The sequence below is a fragment of the Tenrec ecaudatus genome, chromosome 14 (assembly GCF_050624435.1).
Source record: "Tenrec ecaudatus isolate mTenEca1 chromosome 14, mTenEca1.hap1, whole genome shotgun sequence".
Taxonomy (NCBI): Eukaryota; Metazoa; Chordata; class Mammalia; order Afrosoricida; family Tenrecidae; genus Tenrec; species Tenrec ecaudatus.
This window is the reverse complement of record NC_134543.1, coordinates 113,811,853-113,834,783: the sequence shown is the minus strand read 5'-3', so window position 1 is coordinate 113,834,783 and position 22,931 is coordinate 113,811,853. Positions and strand designations below refer to the sequence as shown.

Here is a 22,931-nt window from a genome sequence, read left to right as displayed (position 1 = left end):
CTTTATGTTCTAAGTGGTTTCCTATAGGCAGCCTATGAAGGGCTTTCAAAAAGTTGGATCTTGTTGGGTTTTTAAAAATCATATCTTATCACTGATATTTAATTGAAACTGCTTGCATTTAAAGATGATTTTTGATAAATACTACCATCAAGGGGATGCCCCCTTATAGCGACCCCCCTCCTGGTGGGTTTCTGAGACTGTAACTGTTTACTGGAGTAGAAAGCCCTGTTTTTTCCTCCTGGAGCTTAGCTGGTAGATTCAAACTGCCCACCTTGCAGATAAATTGCAGCCCAGTGGGTAACCACTACACCACCCGGCTCCTCTGATTATTGATCATGGATAGTCTTAATGGTTCAGTCTTAACTGTTTGCTTTCTATTTGTCCTATCAATCTCTATTTTCTTTTCTGCCTTCTTTGGATTGAGTGATTTAATTTTTTTTTCATTTTATCACCTTTTTTTGTTTTATTAATACACCTCTTAGCCTCTCTCCCTCTCCCCTCCAAACCTAACTTTTAACTACTCACCGTGTTCTTTCAAGCAATAATTATAACATTTTGTGTATAGTATATTTTTAAAAGTCCTTTGACATTTTACCCATTCCTAGCCTCTGGGCCTCATGCATTTTATTGTTATAAATCCAACAGTGCATTATTCCTTTTCCTTTATCCATTCAATTATATTTTAATGTGAAAAATTAAGATACCTACCTATTTACCATTTCCAGTATAGCGTTTATATAGATCCAGCTTCTCCATGAAATGTAATATTTTAAATGTATTATTATTTGGCCAAGGAGCTCCCTTTACTAATGTTTAGGATTTCAGGTCTGGTAAAGAATTCCTTGGTTTCCATATGTCTGAGAGAAGCATTCTGCCCTAGTGTTTAAGAGAATCCCAGGTTGATAGGTCTTGTTGATGTTGGTGTGTTGTTGCTGCTTCTGCTGTCCCCCAGAGGTCTGTCTCCGTGGCCTCCAGTGCTCTGCCTGTGACTCTGCCAGCCTGGCTTTCCTCCTCCTGGTTCTTTTTGCTTTTCCTTGGGGAAAACTGTGGGCACTGTCTGGCTTCTCCTTCTCTGTGTCTCAGCCTGGAAACTTGCTCCAGGCTGTACGTGAGGGTAGCCGTGGAGCTCACCTGTTGATTTCTCTCCCCCAGAATTACTGTCTTGTGCTGGCTGCTTCAAGTCAGATGTCTGAAAGCCATTGTTCTGTATATTTAGTGTGGTTCTCTGTGAGAGGGTAGATCGGGGCACTGTTATTTCACATTGGCCATTCACAGTGACTGTCAGCATCAAACCAGTCAGATTAGCCACCCCTCCTGCCTGATAGAAGTCAGAGGTTTCCTCTCCAACACATGCTTTGGTGGAAGAAAGGGCTTGCTGTACATTCCTACTCCCTCCCAAACAATTAAGGGACAGTGTTCCTTTTTGCTCCAACTCCTAATCAGCCCATTTTACAAAGGAGGAAATTAAGAAATATGCTTGAACTTTCCCAGTGAACTTCAGTTCTCCAGTGAAGGTTTTACTTATTGCATTTAGGAATTCTTTAGCAATTTTTATCAATTACTGAAGGTCAATTTTGTTTTCAAACCTCTGCATGGATTTTTCATTTCTTTGACCTTCAGTTAATATAGTATATAACCTAATATCATTTTTAAGATAATTTTATTGGGGCTCATACAACTCTTATCACAATCCATACATATGTCAGTTGTGTAAAGCATTCTTATACATTCATTTCCCTGATCATTCTCAAAACATTTGCTCTCTGCTTCAGCTCTTGGAACCTAATATCATTTTTTAAGGTGAGAAGATTTTAGGCTCTATGGCTTTCATTGAATCAAATATGAATGAAATACAGCATGAAATCAGTAATGTTTCTATTGGTACTCCAATCCTTTGAATAAAGATTTACTAAAAATGCCTCTGGACTGTATTGTGAAAGCTCAGATCATTAATAAACCAAGCCATTGAGTTGATTCCAATGAATAGTGACCAAATGGAGGCATCTTCGCTCTTGAACACGATCATGAACCAAAAATCAGATTATTAATGTCTGCTTTATGAAGAGCTGTGTAAATGACACCTTAGATACATTGGACATGTTGTTAGGAGAGGCCAGTCCCTGGAGAAGGACATCATGCTTAGTAAAGTAGAGGGACAGCGAAAGAGAGGAAAGCCCTCTCTGATTGACCCAGTGGCTCCAACAATGGGTTCAGGTATCAGAACACTTGTGAGGATGGCACAGGATTGGGCAGGGTTCATCCTGTTGTGCACAGGGTCACTACAGGCCAGAACCGACTTGATGCCACCTAACAGCTGCAGCAGTTTCCTATCATGAAGGGGAATATTTAGGAAATACTGGATGGCATGTGGTATTGAGTTGTATTCCCTTCTTTACAATACAGAATCAAATAATTATTTTCCCAACTATTTTTGAGGGCCTGTTATATTCCAGACACAGTGTCTGGGTGTTGACACCATATCAGCCAACAGATCAGACAGAATCACCGCCCCTCTTATGGACCTTGCGTTGGGCAGAAGAGTCGTAATCATATGAAATGTGAATCATGGAGTTTGTAAGAACAGTTGAGTTCCTGATGCAATTGGTTTTAATTCTGTCATAAGCAGAAAAGAGTCTATTACTTTTTAAGGGACTATATCTCAAATGGAAAAATACACCCCAGGGAAGCAAGGGATACGTATACACCTTTGGACTGTTGTCTAAGGTGGTTCTCATGAAGCCCTCTAGGTAATACTGCTTTACCAATAATTACATCTGAACAAAAGTGAACTTCAGCTGTGTCGCCAGATGTTCAGTCTGTGTGCTGAGCCAAACATCAGAGAAACTGGATTATATGAAGAACGCATCAGGATGGAAAGGGGGCTTATTAACAGTGTGCAATATGCAGATGACTCAACCTTGCTTGTTGACAGGAAGGGGAAATTGAAGACTTGCTGATGAGGGTAAAGTACTGCAGCCCTCCGTGTCGAATAAACTCAATGGAAAGAAGACCAAAATCCTCAGACTAATAGCTAACGTGATAAATGGAGAAATGATTAAAGTTGTCAAGGATTTTTCCTTGCTTGGATCCACAATCAATACTCCTGGAAATACTCAAGAAATCACTAACAGTCCATTGTATTAGGTAACTCTGCTGCACAAGACCTCTTGGAGAGCAAGGATGTGGAGTAAGGTGCGCTTGGTCCAAACCATTGTCTTCTTCCTGACCTCAAAGACATGTGTGACATTTGCGCATTGAATAAGGACGACCAGAGAAGAGTTGGTGTATTTGTGGTGCGGGAGAAGAATATTGAAAGGACCGTGGATTGCTAAAAAGACATATTATCTGTGTAAGGAGTAAGGCCAGAGTGATCCTTAGAGGCAAGGATGTCTGACTTGCCACAATAGCAAGCAGCGGAACGGACTGACTCAATGACTGCCCTCGTCAGTAGATGGGGCTGCTCACTGAACGGTGGGCATTTAGAACCTCCCCAGTGGATCGGTGGGTGGGACGGGAAGGGTTGGGGAAACAACCTCACCTCCTGGTCACCTTCCAGAAAACCCCAGAGCAGCAGTTCTCAACCTGTGGGCCTCGGCCCCTTTGGGAACTGAACGAGCCTCTCACAGGGGTCACCCGATGCATAGCAGTAGCAAAATGACAGTGATGCAGTCGCAACGAAAATAATTTTATGCTTGGGGGGGGGGTCCCCACCACATGAGGAGCTGTATTAGGAAGGATGAGAACCACTGCCCCAGAGGGTCGTGTACACTGTTATATGGGGGTCTTATGCGTTGAAAACTCTCCTGACGGCATCTGAAAAATCAGAGCAACTTGAGAAGTAAAACGAGGACACTTGATGAAATGCTTAACAACTCAAGCTGATAGCAACCAGCTTGGTTAATTGAAGGTTTGCGGGAGGGAACAATGAAAAATTATAACCAATCCTTCGAGAGCTAGAGTATATTCAAATCAAGCATAACTTGATTTTTCAAGTTAGGGTTTTACAGCGCTTCGGTCATAGTTTCCAACTTTGGTCATCGTTGTATAATGCAGTTTACAGCGGAGAGAGGTGGTGGAGTTTAAACAAAACATGCCAATCGAGCCAGCTGCTTTCGAACATTTATGATAAATTTCTTTACAGATTGTTTATCTTCTACATAATGGAGTGCTGAGAATTTTTTGTCATTTCAGTTTATTTTTCCCCCCAATTTGGTTAGCAACACAAATAAAAATATTCATCTGCTTGAAGATACTGTTTTTTACACGCGAGCCTGTAAGGAATACTCGTCCCTGGTGGCAGCAGCTCAGTGGTAGAATTCTTGCTTTCCGGGCTGGAGACCCGGGTTTGATTGCTGGCCTGCGCACTTCCTTCACCCAGGCATCAGCGAACTTTGTGTGGCTGCCATGCTGAATGGGTTTCCCCAGTTTCCAGCCTGAGACGGACGAGAAAGAAAGGCCTGGCAAACAATACCCTCAAACCAGCCAGTGCACACCTGAGGGATGACAGTAGTGTGGTCTGCCCCCATTCTGGGGGATGGCGCAGGACCAAGCAGCGCTTCATTCTGTTGTGTGTGGGGCCAGCTCGATAGCAGCCAGTGACAACAGCAGTAATAAAATAATAGTGCACATAAAAATTTAAAAATTGCTCTTATGTAATGGTCACAGTGAGTATATTTAGCACTTGCCATTAAGTCATCTCTGCTTCGTCACTCAAAGAGTGCTTGAAGACTGCATTGTAGAGAGACCACTGGGAATCAAGAAACCTTTTCTAGTGAGTAATGCAAACTGGAGCGAGAAAGTTCATGTCTTTGTACTTTGGTTTCGTTTTTTCATCTGGAATTGATGATTTCTAAGAGCCTGTATGATTCTCACTTAGACACATACACACAAAACACACACATCTCTGGTATTGGAGCGCTACATGCATGAGAAACCAAAAAAATACTTCATTTTATGTGGAATGAACCAATTAGAAGATGTAATCCTATGAAATATTAAATAATATTATCATGTAATATTGACTAGGAGAGTTAACTATAAACCCAAAGTGATGGTTTGTTTGCCTTTATCTACAATCCCCTTTTGTCCATGGTCACTGTTGCTTGTGAGATGATTGACTGCAGTTAGCTGTACACTTTGTCCGTGGAGCAAGGTGAAGCTTAGATATGCAGACATGAAATTCATGACCTCAGCACTGTGCACCAGCATCCCGAGGTAAACCAGTCATAGACGAGGTGGTTTACATAATAAATTTTGGGGAGGGTTGCAAAGTAAATGAAAGACACCGTGGAAAGGAGTTAGGAAAAAGTCCCTTTGTGGAAAAGATGCGTCAGGAATGCGCTTGCCAAAAAGCTTTGGATTGGTGGACAGAGCGGAGGAAAGCTTGTTTGATGGGCGAGAAAGAATGAGCAGTGGCTCAAGGTAGGAAAAAAGCAGAGCATTGTCCAGAGATCGGTTTGCATGAAAGCTATTGACCCTGTAGGAAGCAGTGAATCAAGAAAAGGGGAAAATGCTTGTACCCTTTGCCCTCAGTGAGTTTCAGCTCACTGCAGCCCTTATGGCACACAGTTGAATGGCCCCACCGAGTTGCCAAGGCTGTAATTTTTATGGAAGCAGTCTGATACCATAGGGTCCTAACAGTGGGGCTCTACCCCGAATCACCTGAGTGTATAACTCCCACAGCAAATGTCACTGAGGTCTGACCGGTGCCTCTTACCACATTGTACAGTCCCCAGCCTGGACAAGCAACTCTGCAGTATCTCTCTTCCTAATGTCAGGCTTAAGAGTTTACACTGGACCCCCTAGGCAGTTGGGGAACCAGTACCGACAAACAAAAATCTTTCGACTGACAATAATGAAATGAAATGGCTTTCCAGGAAGATTAGTCTGCATACGACACAAGAAGAATAAGGGAAACCCCCAGGATGCTGTAGTAATCCAGAGCTTGTCTTAGCAATTCAGCTGAAAAGCATTAAAGGTACCACTAAGTCACTGTGGTGGGAATTAAGAGGAGTTGAAATTTAACAAATTTCAAAGAACACTAGAAAAAAATTTTTTAAATCATTTTATTGGGGGCTCTTACAAGTCTTACAACAATCCATGCGTCCATTGTGTCGAGCACATTTGTACTTATGTTGCCACCATCCTTTTCAAAACATTAGTAGAACTTTTTAATGACTGGATTTCAAGATCATGAAGAGGTAGGATGTTCCTGAAACCACCCCCACCTTTACGTACTGAGCTGGGGAAGCAATTTGATCTTTCATTCTTGTGTTGGGATTTGAAGAGACTTCTGCAGTGAGTAGTAATAATAGCATATAACTCATACATTCCCTACATTTCTTTTTTTTTTTTCTCTTTTCTTCTTTTACATTTTATTAGGGACTCCAACAACTCTTACCACAATCCATACATATACGTACATCAATTGTATAAAGCACATCCATACATTCCCTGCCCCAATCATTCTCAAGGCATTTGCTCTCCACTTAAGCCCCTTGCATCAGGTCCTCTTTTCCCCCCCGCCCCTCCCTCCCCTTTCCCCCCTCCCTCATATGCCCTTGGTAATTCATACCTCGTTATTTTGTCATATATTGCCCTATTCGGGGTCTCCCTTCCCCCCTTCTCTGCTGTCCCTCTCCCAGGGAAGAGGTCACATGTGTCCCTACATTTCTATAAAGGACGGTTGTAAGACATGAATGGGCATTGTTTGAAGGGAGGACTAGGAAAATAGACTTTTTTACTCATCTGTGGCCTTCAGAATAATTGACAGTGTATATGTCACATCTGGTAAACCGTCCACCACCACCACCATCGTCACCTACTGAGACCACTATTGTTCGGGTCCCCAGTGACGTCCTCATGGTCAAATCGGACGGTCGCTTCCTTTGTTCATGCGCCATTAAGCCTTCCCAGTGTGTGTGCCATCGACAGGCCCCCCTCCTTGAAACTCTTGCTTTGCATCACATCCCACGTGAACGTTTTCCTCGTACATCACCAACACGTTTCTTTTACTGACTAGTCCTCCGTCAGAGAGTGAATACCCCAGGTCTCTGCCCGAAGGTCCCACAATCACCAGTGTAACCTTTCACTTTAAATCCCGTCCACATGCCAGCGAGTCACAAAAAATGGACTGCACCCACCCTACCAAATTGCTTCTCTTCCCCTTTTCTATCGGAGTATCCAGAGTGATTATTTTAGCATGTAAATCGGACCATGTTGTTCCTCTAGTTAAATTGTCGAATGGATTCCCAGTGCATTTAGGATAAACTCTGAACTCCTTGCCCTAGCTTGCCAGTCCTGCACACACAGTCTACTCTCTGGCCGTTATTCCTAACCCCCTTCTTCCTCTCCCATTCATGCCAGCCTCGCTCACCGCCTTGTTTTTTCCTTAATGTTCCTGGATGTGACCAACTCACTTCCTCCCGAGACCGTCTGTTGGGAATGCTGTTCCCCTTACTCTGAATACTTCTTATTCTGCGCATCTTCAATGTTGCCTGCTGAGAAAAACCTCCGATCACCGCCTGGGAATCATCCATGCGCTCACTCCTTGTGCTGCCTCTACTGCATCTTACTTACCGCTCGTAGCTGTGGGTTATCTTTCCATGTTGAAGTTGCTTTTTACTCCTAATTTATTTATAGTAAACGAGTGCTGGGTTTTGCCAGATGCTTTCTCTGCATCCGTTGAGACGATCCTGTGGGAGCCCCCACCCCCCGCTTTATTCTGTTAATGTATAATATATTATTTTCCTGGCTGGACCACCCTTGCCTTACCTGCGATAAATCCCACTTGATCAGGGTGTTTAATACTTTGATATGCTGCTGACTTGGTTTTCCCATTTGACTCGGTGCTTGTTGCAGATCCTTGCATATAACCAGGCTCTTGGTTTTTGCGTATTTTTATGGATTTATTACCTGGTGTTCCCTCTGGTTACCATGGAGTGTCACATCTCTCTGGTTCGTCTTTACCTCCACTCTCACATGCCTCCGCTCCACTTCACGGTTAACGCTCCACCACGCCTAACGAAACAGAAGCACGTTTTTACTGGGATGAAATCGATTTTAAGAAAACATTTGCCCTATCAGCCATTTACAGTGATGTAGACTACATTCCCCGAGCTGGGCAGCCGCCCCCTCCGTCTGTGTCCTTGATTCTCATCCTCCTTCAAGAAACCCCGAGCCCCTGAAGCAGCAGCTCTCCGCCTCTCAATGCTCGGCAGCCAACCAGTCAACCTTTGTTTCTCTTTTTTAAAAAAATCATTTTATTGGGGGCTCATACAACTCTTTTCATCATCCATCCATCCATTGTATCAAGCACATTTGTACATTTGTTACCATCATCCTCAAAACATTTTCTTTCTACTTGAGCCCTTAGTATCAGCTCCTCATTTCCCCTCCCTCCCCGCCCCCCCCAAAACCCTTGATAATTTATAAATTATTATTTTGTCAGTCTTACACTGGCGTCTCCCTACACCCACGTTTCCGTTGTCCCAGGGAGGGGTTATATGTAGATCCTTGTGATCGGTTCCTCCTTTCTCTTCCACCTTCCCCTTCCCCTCCTGGTATCACTACTCTCATTATTGGTCCTGAGGGGTTTATCTGTCCTGGATGCCCTGTGTTTCTAGTACCAATCTATACCAGTGTACATCCTCTGGTCTAGCCAGATTTGTAAGGTAGAATGGGGATCATGATAGTTGGATGGGGACAGCATTAAAGAACTAGAGGAAAGTTGTATGTTTCATTGTTGCTACACTGCACCCTGACTGACTCGCCTCCTCCCCACCAACCCTTCTGTGAAGGGATGTCCACTTGCCTACAGATGGGTTTTGGGTCCCTCATTTACAACAATATGATTTTTTATTCTTTGATGCCTGATACCTGAATCTTTCAACACCTCGTGATCACACAGGTTGGTGTGCTTCTTTCATGTGGGCTTTGTTGCTTCTCAGCCTGATGGCCGCTGGTTCATTTTCAAGACCCCAGACACTATATGTTTTGATAGCCAGGTAACATCAGCTTTCTTCACTATATTTGCTTATGCACCTGCTCTGTTGTCAGTGATTGTGTCCGCAACATGAGCATCATGGGATGCCAGTTTAATAGAACAAAGTGTTCTTGCATTGAAGGAGTACTTGAGGAGAGGCCCAATGTCCATCTGCTGCCTTAATACTAAACCTATAAATATATGCACATAGATCTATTTTCCAATCATCATATATAAATATATTTACATATGTACATGCCTGTATTTAGACTTCTGTAAACGCCCTTTGCCTCCTAGTTCTTTCCTCTTGTCCCCCTATCATGCTCAGCCTTCATTTGGGTTTCAGTAATTCCTCTCGGTTACATTGCCCTTGATCAAGCCTCAACTTTTGTCTTTATGCATTTGCCTATTTTGGTTATTTCAAATACATAAGTGGGTTTGTACGATATTTATGTTTTTGTGTCTCATTTATTTCACTCAAGGCTCATTCCTATGCTGTAGCAGTATCAAGGCTCATCTATGCTGTAGCAGTATCAGATCTTCATTCCTTTTTATAGCATTGCATCTCATGCATTTGTCTACCCATCATCTATTGATGGATACTAGGATGGTTTTTAACTTTGGACTATTGTGAATCACATTTCAGTGAGCCTTAGTGCATCCGCAAACATGCTTTCAGGCCTTGGTTTATACCCAGGAGCGGAAGAGCTGGGTTACAAGCTTAATTTTTAACTTTATGAGAAACCACCAATCGGTTTTCCAGAGCAGCCGAGCCAGTTCATGTGCCCACTAGCAAAGGTTGAGGGTTCCATTCTCCTCACATCCCCTGATTTGTGTTCTTAATTTGCAATGACCTCTATTCTTAAAGGGGTGTGTGAAGATTAAATAGTAATTTATTTAAATTTAATATAGGAGTGTTTGCTATAGTACTAATAATATTTTGTGGTTAACTCGGAAAATGTTCTAATTAAGAGACCCACGAACAACTTTTCCTGACAAAATCACTAACTGTAAGCTGGCACCTATATTATATGCACTGTGTATTGTTTCTTGATATTCCTTGTAATACTCAGAAATGAAAAGGCATTACCAGCATCGCTAATTTTTTCTAATATTTTATTTAAATATTTTATATTGTGGTTTAATTCCATAACTCATCTAAGTCATTGCATTTATAGTTTATTCCCAGAATCTAGTTATGGTTTTAAAGTTGATTTAGCTGACAATCAGAAGAGACCATGATTAAAACAACGAAATTCGAGTCAAAATCTAATATTCCTCAAAAATACTTTTTCACAACAATTTGGGTTTTTTAAATGATCACTTTAAGTATTGTGATTCTCTTAGACTGTACTAAAGGTGATTCTCTTAGACTGTACTTAGCTTGTAGCGCCAAACAATGGAAAGCAAGTTCTATTTTAGTGAGTTTCTTTGGTAGTGATTTATGTTCTATGCTGTGATTTAAAGGATTGTGTTCCAGTCTTGTGCTTTTGGGGAAGAAATGATGGTGTCCAGGTACATGGGTGAATGATGTTGTGGTCCCTGTGGGTGCCCAGCATCCATAACCAGCTTGATAGATAGTCCTTTTCAGCAGTTGTCCCCGAACTTCTCATGAGAGCCCCCACTTGCAGTAAAGGTTTTACAAGGTCCCCTTCCCCCCCCCACTCCAACAACAGTACTTGTGCTCTTGGTATTTGTGATTAAGAACACAGAAGTGATATGAAGTTACAATTATTTCAGTGGCCCTTTATGTATATACGTATTTTAGCAATCCCAATGAATATCTATAGATTTTCTTTCGCTTAGTAGTCGCACATCTTGATATGAGACATGACTGTGAGACCTCACCTTGGCTGCAAACAGTCCCCAATCCTCACGAGGGGTGGCTGCCTCCTCACTGCCTTCCACAGAGTAGAAGACACCCCTTGGCTACAGTTAATTCTTGCTGCCGCCACCACCCCACCACCCAGTTATCCTAGGTGCCCCCTGACGGAGGGAACCGGAGGAACCCAGAAAATCCAGTGGGAGCTGAAATCATACCATCCAACAAGGCCTCCCCTCCTGTTGGATAATTAGAAAATGCTTACCCTCTAAACGTACTACTACTGTATTACCTCAGCAGAGGGGCCCCTGGCTGCGAGCATTTACTCAGAGTCAGGGCTGCGAGAGCAAGGAGCTATGGGAGGGAGGAGCCGCATGGTGCTGCACCAGCATCTCCAGTACCCAGCAAGTGAGCTAAACACCTGGGACATCTTAAAGCACTTTATCATTTGGGTCACTGGGTGCTAAAGCGAATATGTGTGTGTGTGTGTGTGTGTGTGTGATTTTGTTTTTTAAACTTTTGTATTTGACAACGAAGATATACCCATGAGACTGGAAGTCTATTTCTAAATCTCAGATGGCATCTTCAGCGAAGCTTCACCCCGTTTTGCCAGCATCTCCACCAGCTTGTCAGGCTCGGGGCGATCTTTCATCTCTGCAAACAAGAGTTGGAGGGTCTCGACTCTCCTCTTTGCGCTCACCTGCCCTCCATGAACATAAAACTTGCACAGAGACTGTGTTGTTAGCTGGTTTTGGTGTGAAAGATGAATTCTCATGAAGAGTACACGAAAAGTAAACATTCCCTCTCTCTCTCCCACCCCCAATACCAGATAATCTAGATGAATATTTTGAATACGACGCAGAGGAGTTCTTGGTCTCTTTGGCCTTGCTGATCACAGAAGGACGCACCCCGGAGCGCTCTGTGAAAGGCCGTGTGGAAAGCCTGCATTGCCCTCCAGCCCAGTCCTGTTCCCCGGGAACAACCAAGCATGAATGTACTGACAAGCTGGCCCAGGTGAGCGCCGGGGGTGGCATGCTTTTTATGACCTGTCTGTATAGCCTAACTTCACTTCTGCTGTCTTCTTCATCATCACCTAATTGCCTACATCATAAGCATCACAATGATAACTTTGACAGGGTTTGTTTAGTTTTTTTTAAAATCGTTTTATTGGGGGCTCGTACAACTCTCAAAACCATCCATCCATCCATCCATGGTGTCAAGCACATTTGTACATGTGTTGCCATCATCATTCTCAAAACATTTGCTCTCTGCTTGAGCCCTTGGTATCAGCGCTTTCCCCCCCTCCTTCATGAACCCTTGATCATTTATATATTATTATTATTTTGTCATTTCTTCCACGGTCCGACGTCTCCCTTCACCCACTTTTCTGTTGTCCATCTCCCAGGGAGGAGGGAATATGTAGATCCTTGTAATTGGTTCCCCCTTTCTATCCCACCTTCCCTCCACCCTTCAGGTACTGAATTTTGAAACTTAACCATAACACTGGTCATCTCCATAAAGGAGAGGGAGGGGAAGCGGGAGGTTGGGTGGGGTACAAAGAAGCCCTGAACCCTAGCCAGTAACCTTGGCTCTTAGACAAGGCTCTTAAGGCACAGTAGGTAGCTTTGCTGATCAACAGGCATGTGGGCTGCCAATTACATACTTGACTTGTCCCCACACTCTAGATTTCAAACGGCCATTGGTGGTGTGAGTAGCTTTCTTAATATTTAAAGTCTCTGACTTTGCTACTTGGTGTTCTTTTTTACATCCTGCCACCAGAAAGCCTTTCCAGCAGTTACTTGCCCTCAGAAAAAGCTGAATCTCACTTGTAAGCAATCTTCAGGATCCAAGTTCAAAGCGATTGTGTGTTTAGGAAGTTAGGACATTGGTATACTTAATTTCCTCTTGTATTCCTGTTTTTTAATTTGTTTTGTTATGTTTTAATAAGGGGGTTCTTCTTGTCCTCTGATTAATATTTTTTTGTGTCATACTGTTAGAAAACCAATTTTGGGTAAGTAATGTATAATTCCCTTAAAAGAGTTTCTTCAGTTGCCAATTTTCCCAACTGTAATACTTCAAAATATATATAATTCTATTTTGTTGATGATAAGAATATATACAGCAAAACATACTAATTCACATTTCTATGTGTACCCAGTCAGTGGATCTGATTAAACATAGCTGCCCTCATACTTTCACGAATTATTCCTCTCCCATTGAAATAAATACACTGCCTCCTAAGCTTCCTACATATTTCTAGTTGCTATTGTCATTTTGATCCTACAAAGACGGTTCTTCAAAAGGCACAATGCTCAAGGCAGACCCTTTTTTATCAGTTGAGAAGACTTGGGGAGATAATTTTTGGTTGAAGGTTTAAAGATTTTTCTCTGGAAAATAGTTTCAGGGTTTCATCCACACTTCAGGACGCCGGGGGCTCCATGAAAATCTCAAACTCTTCTGCGTTCCTCCCTTCAGTGAGAATTCATCATGGAATCCCTGGTCAGTGTTCATTAGCAGTAGCGAGACACCATCCCCTTCTCTTGTTCTCATGGCAAAGAAGGCCGTGGTTCACGGGGACAATGAGCCAGGCTTTCCAAATCGCCCCCTCTTCTGGACACCCCTTTCCCCTCTGGCTCCAGGCCAATAGAGACCAATTACTGTGCCCGAGTGAACTGTTGCTAACTTTCAGACGCCAGGTCCTACACATGACTCTAGGCACTAAACATGTTCATAAGGCAAGTAACTGATGTAACCGTGACCCCCAAACTCCAAGCCAAGAAATCCCATGGGGGTGCGGAGGGGCGAGTGGGGGCGGCGGACGGAGAAATCTCATGAGGTGTTTTGTTTCATATAATCAGCCTCAGCGGCGACTCTTTTACTATTGTTTTAAATACCTCTATCCCAGCGTGGCTGATTCTCCTTTTTACAGTTGTGTAACTTAACTGACAATTGCCGTGAATGGCAGCATCTCCCTACCCTTAACCAAGTTGCTGCTAAATGCAGTCTTCTTTTTCTCTAATGTAAACTTTTAAAAATCTTGTGTAGGTTGAGTGTTTGGATTAGTGAATAACAAGCAAGGCAAGACTGAGCCCCTCAGAGGCCTGTCAGGCAGGTATTGTGCAGAAGGCTTTCACAAGACAGAGCAAAGATGTCTTCCTGAAGAAAATGTGCATCTTAATTGTTGGTTGCTATTCTCTGCCCTCTAGAGCTCTCCAGTGTTAATCCAAGTGAGGGAACATATTATTAATTAGGCAGACCTGAGCCAAGGTCATTGCTCATACAGCTGCCTGCTTTACAATTAGACTTGCTAACAGAAAGGTCAACTGCAATGGGTGATTGTGACCTCTTGCTTATATTCCTTGCCCCTTCAGTGTCGCCAAGCCAGGCGAACCAGGTCTGAGGTCACGTTGTTGTGGAAGAGCAACCTTCCCATCATGGTGGAGGTGATGCTCCTGCCAGACTGCTGTTACAGTGATGATGGGCCCAGCACCGAAGGGATTGATTTGAATGACCCCGTGATTAAGCAAGATGCATTGCTCCTGGAGAGATGGAGCCTGGAGCCCGTTCCTCGACAGTAAGTTATAGACGTTCATTCGAGGTGGATCTTGGTCAGTCCGGTTTTCCGGCATATGCTATGCATTACCCTTGTACATGTCTTGTAGTCAAACCCGCGCTCATGTGACGGCAAGCGACACTGCTTCGTGTATTCTTATGGTCTGGAATTCATAGGTGATAGGTTTACTTCAGCTTCCACATCTCCAAAATCCAGTCCTTTGACGTGTATTTTTCTGTTCCTTCCCTTAGGAACGGTGAACGGTTTGTTGAAGAGAAGACTCTTCTGTTGGCGGTCCGCTCCTTTGTGTTTTTCTCTCAGTTAAGTGCTTGGCTGAGTGTTTCTCACGGTGCTGTTCCACGGAATATTCTTTACCGGTGGGTCTTGTGCAAACACAATGCAATGTCTAGTCAGCCACGTTGGCTAACTGCTGAATGTTATTTTATCTTCTTGGTGGTAATTTCTTTCATCCCTAAGTATAAACAGATAAAATTTCATTATATATATTTTTTCAAAACAAGTTCAAGAAATTTATATTTCTTTTTTCACAAGACGATTGCATTTTGCTTATTAAATGAAATTAGCATCAGAGAGTTTTCCGAAAAAGTTAAGTTTTAGAGAATGATGTCGAAGTACCATTAGAGTGGGGAGACACTTCTGGACTACTGAATTTCTACAATGACAGATTAGGTTTCTTTGAATCTTGAAAAGTAGGAGTGTATAGGTTGCCGGACAAATGTCTAATGGTCTCCTTCGGCAGGTGACCCAGAAGAGATGGTGAGCATCTTGTAGTCTTGTTGCACAATAGAATTAGCCAAATCTGTTTAAGAGAAAAATGGAAAGTCTTATCTCCCACCCACCCCCATATTTTGAAAAACAATTTTAAGCTATTTCATTCATGCACTTTAACGCTTTAAACAATTTAACGTTCTTTAAAAGATCCATTTATTTTATTCCACCCATGATCCATTAATATCACTTATAATTATGAGTTTATTGGAAAGACATGTATGATAACAGTTGACTTAGTAAAGCCTCACTGATAACGCACGCAAACCATCAAATGTAAGTAAGTATATATGCCTGCTCCAACTTTATGGTAGTGTACATTCATGAGGATATAACTTTATAGCCCCTTGATTCAGTGTTTTTGTCTGATTGCAGAATCAGTGCTGCTGACGTAGATCTACAGTGGAGTTTTTCGCAGACACCGATTGAACATGTGTTTCCTGTTCCCAATGTTTCTCACAACGTGGCCTTGAAAGTCAGTGTCCAGTCGTTGCCCAGACAATCTAATTACCCAGTCTTGACCTGTAGTATTCACACTAACATTGGCCTTTATGAGAAAAGAATTCAAGAACATGCACTTCAAACCCACCTGCACCGCAGTTCTAACGGAGCAGAGTGTACAGCCAATCCACAGCGTCTGTGTAGCAAACAAACTTGGACCATGGCACCCGAAAGCGTGTTGCATGCCAAAAACAGCACAACTCTGGAATACCCTACAGGTGTCAAAAGTGTCAAACTGTGTCCTGGCACGGGCAATCGATCTGACTATGGGGCATCTCCAGCCACCCTGCTGGGCTTCAGTGGTACAGAAGATGCGAAGTCACGGGAAACACCGGGCAGAACTCTGAAATCGTTTTCCCTGATTGATCCCAGTGTCTCCGGCCTCCAGACTTCCTGGCCGGCTATGGGTGAGACTAATCCCTTGATAGGCTCGTTAATCCAGGAGCGACAAGATGTTATTGCAAGAATTGCCCAGCATTTGATCCATTGCGATCCAAGCGCTTCTCATGCGCCTGGCCAGCCATTCAGCACACAAGAATCCACTTCACGGAACTCAAGACTCTTCCGGGCAACCGAGGAAAATGAGAATGTGAGGAAATGTAAGGAGACGTACTCCATGTCTCTGGGCAGTCCGGAATCTCCCTCCCCACAGGACAGCAGCGAGGGGAAAATCCGAGGCAAGCCCGAGACCCCTGGCAGCGACACGTGCGCGTCGTCGGATGGTGTCCATTCTCGGCAGCCCGGTGGCGAGACGAGTCCTCTGATAGGCTCCTTGCTCCAGGAGCGGCAGGAGGTGATTGCGAGGATCGCCCAGCACTTGGAGCACATTGATCCCACGGCGCCGCACATCCCCCGGAAGCCCTTCGGGATGCCAGGCTCCCGATTGCTTCCTTCTAAACTGTTTCGGAGTTCCTACGAAGACAACCATTTGCTGAAGAAAACCAAGAGCAGTGCCTCCGTTTCCAGTTCCGAGAAAAACACATCCCTGCTAGGCAACGGCAGTGAGGGCAAAAACCCAAGACCAGACACATCTTTGAGTTCTCTTCCATGCAATAGCAAAGTGAGGGCTGTCTCTCCGGGACCCCCAGTAAGAAATCGGCACCAAGAAAGACCTGGGGAAGCCCCTCTGTGGACACAGGACAAAGCTGCTAATTTACCGACTTCCTCAAACAGGCCTCCCTGCAAAGAGATCCATGTAGACTTGACAAGCAGATTGGAAAATACTGTTCTTGGATACCAATTTAAGGAGCAAGACCTTACCAATGGAATTGATAAGCAGTATTCCAATTGTCACGGTATCGACAAATCATTTTGCACCAATAAATATGCGGACAAAAGGATAAAAAATGAAACTTGCAGCCCAGAATCTCCTAAAACTCATCCATTAGACTCTAAAATAAAGCTTGCGATGCTGGAAACGGCTGCATATCTGCACAAACACGAAAACACGTGCTCAGATAAAGACTCAAGCAGGCCTAAGACGCGTGAGGAGAATGCTCAGCTTTACCGTATAGAAGGTTATTGCATTAAAGACGATGAGGACCTCGGATGCAAAAAGCCCGACCAACTGAAAAAGGAACAGGCTCAGAATGAAGGGTCAATTTATGAACACTCGCCAAGCAGTTCTGAGAGAAAGGGTGTCAAAGACTGTTTGTCCACGTGTGAGAGACTGAAAAACACAGAGGCACTGGTAGGTAACAGTACTTCAAAGTTTAATTCCTAATCGCTGGGCTTGAATTGGTGTGCATTTTTGTTCACGAGAGATCTGGTCATGGAATTCACTCAAGATGTGTTATATGAATAGAAAGTGCAGTTCTATGTATAATCTGATATATTCTATCGTCTGATACCATCTACAGAACCAGTGTCAACATCCTTATAAATAACCCATTTACTTCAGCGGGGTCAGGGCAAGCCTGCCTCTTTAAAATCAGCTCAGGAGCCCTGGTAGTGCAGTGGGTTAAACGTGAGGCTGCTTAACTGGAAGGTCCACAGTTCAAACCCATCAGCCTCTCAGGAGAAAGAAGACCGTATGCTCCGCTCTCCTAAGGATTTACCTCACCTTCTCTGTAATCCTAAGGAGTTCTACTCTCTCCCATAGGATCCCTGTGAGTCAGAATTCACACCAGTCTTGTAAGGAAATTAGCTGTGATTTTATTTTCAATTCTTGAAAACTATTTTTATTATTATCTTTTGGGTCCGCTCCCCCTGCCCCCCCCAATCTTTTGTTTAAATAGCACCCAGGCTTGGGGTTTAAATATAAAACACTATTGTGAATTAGCTGAAGCAGCAGATCATCAGTGTTTTTATATTCAACTGTTCATACACATTTTGATTCAGCCCATCGACTACAGTCGCCACAATGTACCATCAGTTTTGCCTCTTCCGCCCTGTATTTCATTTCCATTTCTCCTCCTTTTCCCACCTTTCTGAACTTTGTCTTTGGGTCCAGGCTGCCTTTTCTGTCTCAACTTGTTCATTATGCCAAGGTGTGCACACTTTGCTAGTGCTGTTGTTCCCCTAATAGATAGGCTATTTTGGGGCAGGAACTTGAGTCACGGGAGTGAATTATTTTCCTGATCTGAGAGGTGACCAGGGACAATGGTCCTGGGGGGATCCATCAGTTTGTATCAGATCAGTAAGCTTGGTCTCTTGTGATTGAGTTTTGTTGCCCGGTTTCCCCCCACTGTCTCCAGGACCTTCTAATGTGATTGCTTTCACAGCAGTTGGTAGTGGGGCACCATCTAGTTCTTCTGGTCCCCATGTGATGGAGACTGATTTTTGTGTGGACCACTCTCCCATTGGACTAATTGTTTCCATATAGCTTCAGTTTCTCCCACTCTTCTTTCCTCCACACAGGGTGGGGGTGGGGGGCAACAGTTGCATCTTGGATGGCAACTCACAGACTTTTAAGACCCCAATCCCTGCTCACCAAAGTCGGGTGTAAAACATTGTCCGTGTGAACTGTGTTAGGCCGATGAGCCTTGGTATACCCCTGAGACTGTTGTCCTGGTCCCCTGACCCCTCAATCAGTTCATGTCCTCAAGGTGTGTGGTTATTTCTAAAACAGCCCGTAGCTACGCTCTCTGTATGCCCTACCCCACTGTGCTCTTGGAGAAATCCGCAGCAAAGGTAACTTTGTACCCATATAGGCTCTGTGAAGCCAATAGATCCTTGCATGTCTGTCCATGCAGGAGCACACCAGTATCGCAGGCGTATCTGGATGACATTATGTACCTTTGTTAACAACCGTTAGCTCTTCCCCTGCACCCATCATTTTAACCAACTCCCCAGTACTGTTTTCCCCTTCGCCCAAATGAACTTGCACCTAAGTTTTTAACGTCTGGTCTGTGGATTCAGGAGAATAAAGGTTATATTTGTTGTTAGTTGTCATCCAGCCTGTTCCAACTCAAAACAGCTGCATGTTAGATATAGTATAGAAAATAAAATCTATTAAAAATTACATGTGCTTAGGCTGTTAGTCTCGGTTACATCACCTTATGGAGCATTTGGTTCTTTTTTATACTTTCCCATGAGGTACTTGTCATGAGGAAGGGGGGACTCAAAGAGATTTACTGATGTACCAATAGCTGCACAAATCCTTAGCGACTCAACTTCCCCCCCACACACCCGGATATCTCTGAACTCCTAACTCAAGGTTCTTTCTACTACTCTATCGTTACCTAGGGCAATTTTGTGGCTTGTCACACTCCTTGGTTGGTTTACATTGTTCTTCTTTTTTTTAAAATCATATTTCTTTCTCTTTTTTTACATTTTTATCGTCGCCCATTCCGCTTACCTGTTTACCTTCTTCATGTTGCTCCTGTTGGTGTACTGTCATGTTGATGAACATTTGCGGGAGAGTGAGGCAGAATCAGACATGGCACTGCCATTTGCTTGCTGTCCTGCTTTTTCGCAGCGCTTGGCTAGTTCAAGCCGCATGCCATCTGCATGAGGCCATTGATCAACTCATGATGTTAGCGCTAGTGGTAGGGAAGTCAGTAGACTCCGTGTTCGGTCCCCGTCTTCGTTCCATGGTTTAGTCCTTGAGTGACATTAAATAAGTCATTTAACTTCGAGTAACCTCAACCTCCTCAGTTTTAAAATAAGAACAACAAGGCTCTTTTGCCTCTCTCACAGAATTGTGAGGATCAAATACTTTGGAAACTTGATATATATACAAAACACACCGAATAATTAAGTTATTTTTATTTTAGTTGACTTCCCATCAAACTACTGTTTTACTTCCAAAAATGATTTATTAGGCTCAGATTTCCTTTATCTCCCCAAGTAATATCCCAAATTTGTATCTTAATTGTGTGGTAAGCTAGTCACTTCTTACCTACCTTGATCCCATCTGAATGAACCTGTTTTATCTGCTTTTTCCTATAGATTAGTTTTGTGGTACATTCGGATTTTAAATTGTGCCTTGTTTCCAATTTCTATTTTTTAGTGATAATTTACAGTTTCCTAAAGTTACAATTGCCAGGAAGCATTACTTTGGCCTTAAGAATATTCACGATCTGTTCTAGAATTTAATGACTCATGGCCATTAGGTCAGTTTTAAATAAGTGGCTTTATTTAGGGTTTTTGAAGCTATAAATCTTCACAAAATCAGATAGCGTACTAGATGCTAGATTCTAAATATTTATAAATACTCTAAATATTTATGTGTGGATAAAGCAGTTCTACTTTAGACATACTTTGCTTAGAACATTTTAGCTTATTCAGCATGTTCCCAAAAAAACTCCTTAGACAGTATTTTCTGATCTGAATCCCAATTTGTCTATCTCCATCATCAGCTTCACCAACTGAAGAGAATGAGTATAAAATCTCTAAGAATGAGTATAAAATCCATTTAATGTATTTATACATTAAATGAAAACCTAATTCTTTTCTTAGCAGACTACTGCACCACTGAAACCTTCAAATGTGTGGCGGAAACATAATTTTCATTCGTTGGATGGAACCTCAACCAGGGCCTTCCATCCTCAAACTGGATTGCCTCTTCTTTCAAGTCCTGTAAGTGCTTTATCATTTTTTGTTTGGCTGTATAATGTTTTCTTATGTTGAGAACTTGAGGAAGCTTATATGCAATGTTTGCCAATAAGCACATTTCACATTATAGACTTTTAAAAAATCTTAAAATGTCCTAAAAAACACATTTCTTGTTGGAAAAAGATTTTATTTTTGAGACCCCATTCTCATATAATTGATAAAATGGAAAAGGGGCTAAAAAATTAAAGAATGGGAAAATAAAGTTTATTGTTTCAGGTTATGTAATTTCTCCAAACATCTTTCTTTGGCATAACCTATTACATGCTAGTTGTAAAAAGAATGACAGTGGGGTGAGGTCTGACTTCTAATCTCACCAGGGGCAAGAAGAATCTAGCATCAGCATCACCCAAGACCTGCTTCACATGCCTCTCACCCTTGTTACGAATTCTGACACTGACTGCTCACCCCCACCGACACCTCCCACACACACACTCACTGCACACTTTGCTTCTGGCCTGGGTTTTAGAGTTCATGACAATGGCCACAAAACTCACCGCTCTTATTCACGCTGATGGGATTTATTAAAGTAACAGGTTACAAATGCTCAGGACACCACCAATCTAACTGGGCAGCCTCTTCTCAGCCCTGTCCTACAGGCAGGCCATACTCTGGTCTTTGGTTGCTCCGTCCCTCAGCTCCTTAGCCTCTGCCCAGTTTGAGCAGTGTTAGGAAGCACCTGCAGGGCAGCCCATAAATGTCCAAAGGTCATGTCCTCCACCTTCAAGTTTCAGCCTAAAGGTACTCAGTTTTAGCTCTGGGGCAGCAAACCTGCACCCACCCACCCCTTCCCAATGAAGTGCCTAGAGCAGCCTACTGGCCAAACCCCGTGCTCCCTGCGGCCCACTGCTCTCTCTGCCACAGACTGCAGCTCCTGGTTTTGTTGTTGCCCCTCCTCTTGACACTGTAGTGTCACCGCTGCGTCCTGGGTCAAGGAGGTGTTCAGTGCACAGGGGTTTTGAGGTCCAAAAGTTCTACTTCACTCCTCCTGACTCTCTTATTAGTCGTGAGGCGTTCCTTCCCTCTGAGGTGGTTCATTTATACCCAGCAGGATGACAATCTCAATTCATATGCTGAACAGAATTCCACAATCCTATCAGTATCCCGCCTTCTCTCCCCCAGACCCATAGAAAAGGAGTCTGAAGGGTGTTAACAAAGACTATGGATAGAAGAGCCATAATAAATACTTCCCTTAATTGCACTGTTGGATGAAAAGAAAATACTTGGTGTCAACCCCCACCCCTGCCATTCATTAGTTCATTCTGACCCAGAGCAACGCCCTGAGGCAGCAGAGCTGCTCCTTAGGGTTTCCAAGGAATTCCTGTCTTTCCCCCTCAGAGCAGCTGGTGGGTTTGAACTGCCAACCTTGCAATTAGAAGGCCAAGACTTAATGCGCTGTGCCTTGGTGGCAAGTAGATTTTATATAAATTCATTTGTATCTAAGGACTGGAGCCAGTGAACACCTTGAGCTGAGGCATCTGGGAGTCAGATCCGTGGCTCTCTGACATGGAACCCATCCACTTGGTCATCTTACTCAAGGGCTCCCCCCCAAGCAGATCTGAGTGTGTTGGTTAAGGACTTTGGGATCACACTGGCTCCATTTCAGCTGTGTAGCATTAGATAAAGACACAGCCTCTCTAAGGTGGTTTTCTCCTCTATAAAATGGGGGCGGTAATGCATACTTGGGTGATACAAGCTTTCTAACGTTCATGTTATAAGTGATTTTCACCTCTAATTTTCATGTGGGTCTTTCGATGGATGGCTAGTTGGAATTGAATGGTGGTGTGTTTTCTTTAATGGAATGAGCTGTCCGAGTTGAGAGTTCTGAATAGTAATTTTCTAACCATTTTCCATGACTCCTCGGGGCTCGGGGTTCGCTCCAGTAGGGATGCGGGTGAATGTCTTTCATCTCTGATTTTGTCACAAAAATACAACCGGAGCCTATAAAGTAAAAAATCTTACCTGTGTTAAGAATTGGGACTCCATTCAAGATTCCGTTTGGGAAAAAATACTGATGCATCTTAGAAAAATCAAACCCTAGTAAAAGTGCTTTCATGAATCATAACTTTTGACATCGGTTGATGGAATTAGAGTGTAAGAACAATATGTCGGAAAGAGCATGGTGTTGAGTAAATCCATGTGATGAGAGAAACTTGGTTATATTTAAGATAGACCTTTCATTTGCAAAGTATTTTACCAGTTCAAAGTATTTACAGTCTTTTCATTTC

The 22,931-nt window shown here is 43.2% G+C and overlaps 1 protein-coding gene across 3 annotated transcripts in view; it reads left to right on the top strand.

Annotated features, from left to right (window-relative positions):
* The window catches only part of ATOSA (atos homolog A), an 89,678-nt gene that overhangs the window by 51,030 nt on the left and 15,717 nt on the right, over window positions 1–22,931 (top strand). For 2 of the 3 annotated variants that reach the window (XM_075530726.1, XM_075530724.1), the window contains 5 exons: window positions 11,635–11,819; window positions 14,177–14,379; window positions 14,610–14,735; window positions 15,523–17,338; window positions 20,551–20,670. In XM_075530726.1, the coding sequence (XP_075386841.1) occupies window positions 11,635–11,819; window positions 14,177–14,379; window positions 14,610–14,735; window positions 15,523–17,338; window positions 20,551–20,670 (2,450 nt within the window). The remainder of the gene's footprint in view (window positions 1–11,634; window positions 11,820–14,176; window positions 14,380–14,609; window positions 14,736–15,522; window positions 17,339–20,550; window positions 20,671–22,931) is intronic. The other variant, XM_075530725.1, reaches the window with a different exon arrangement.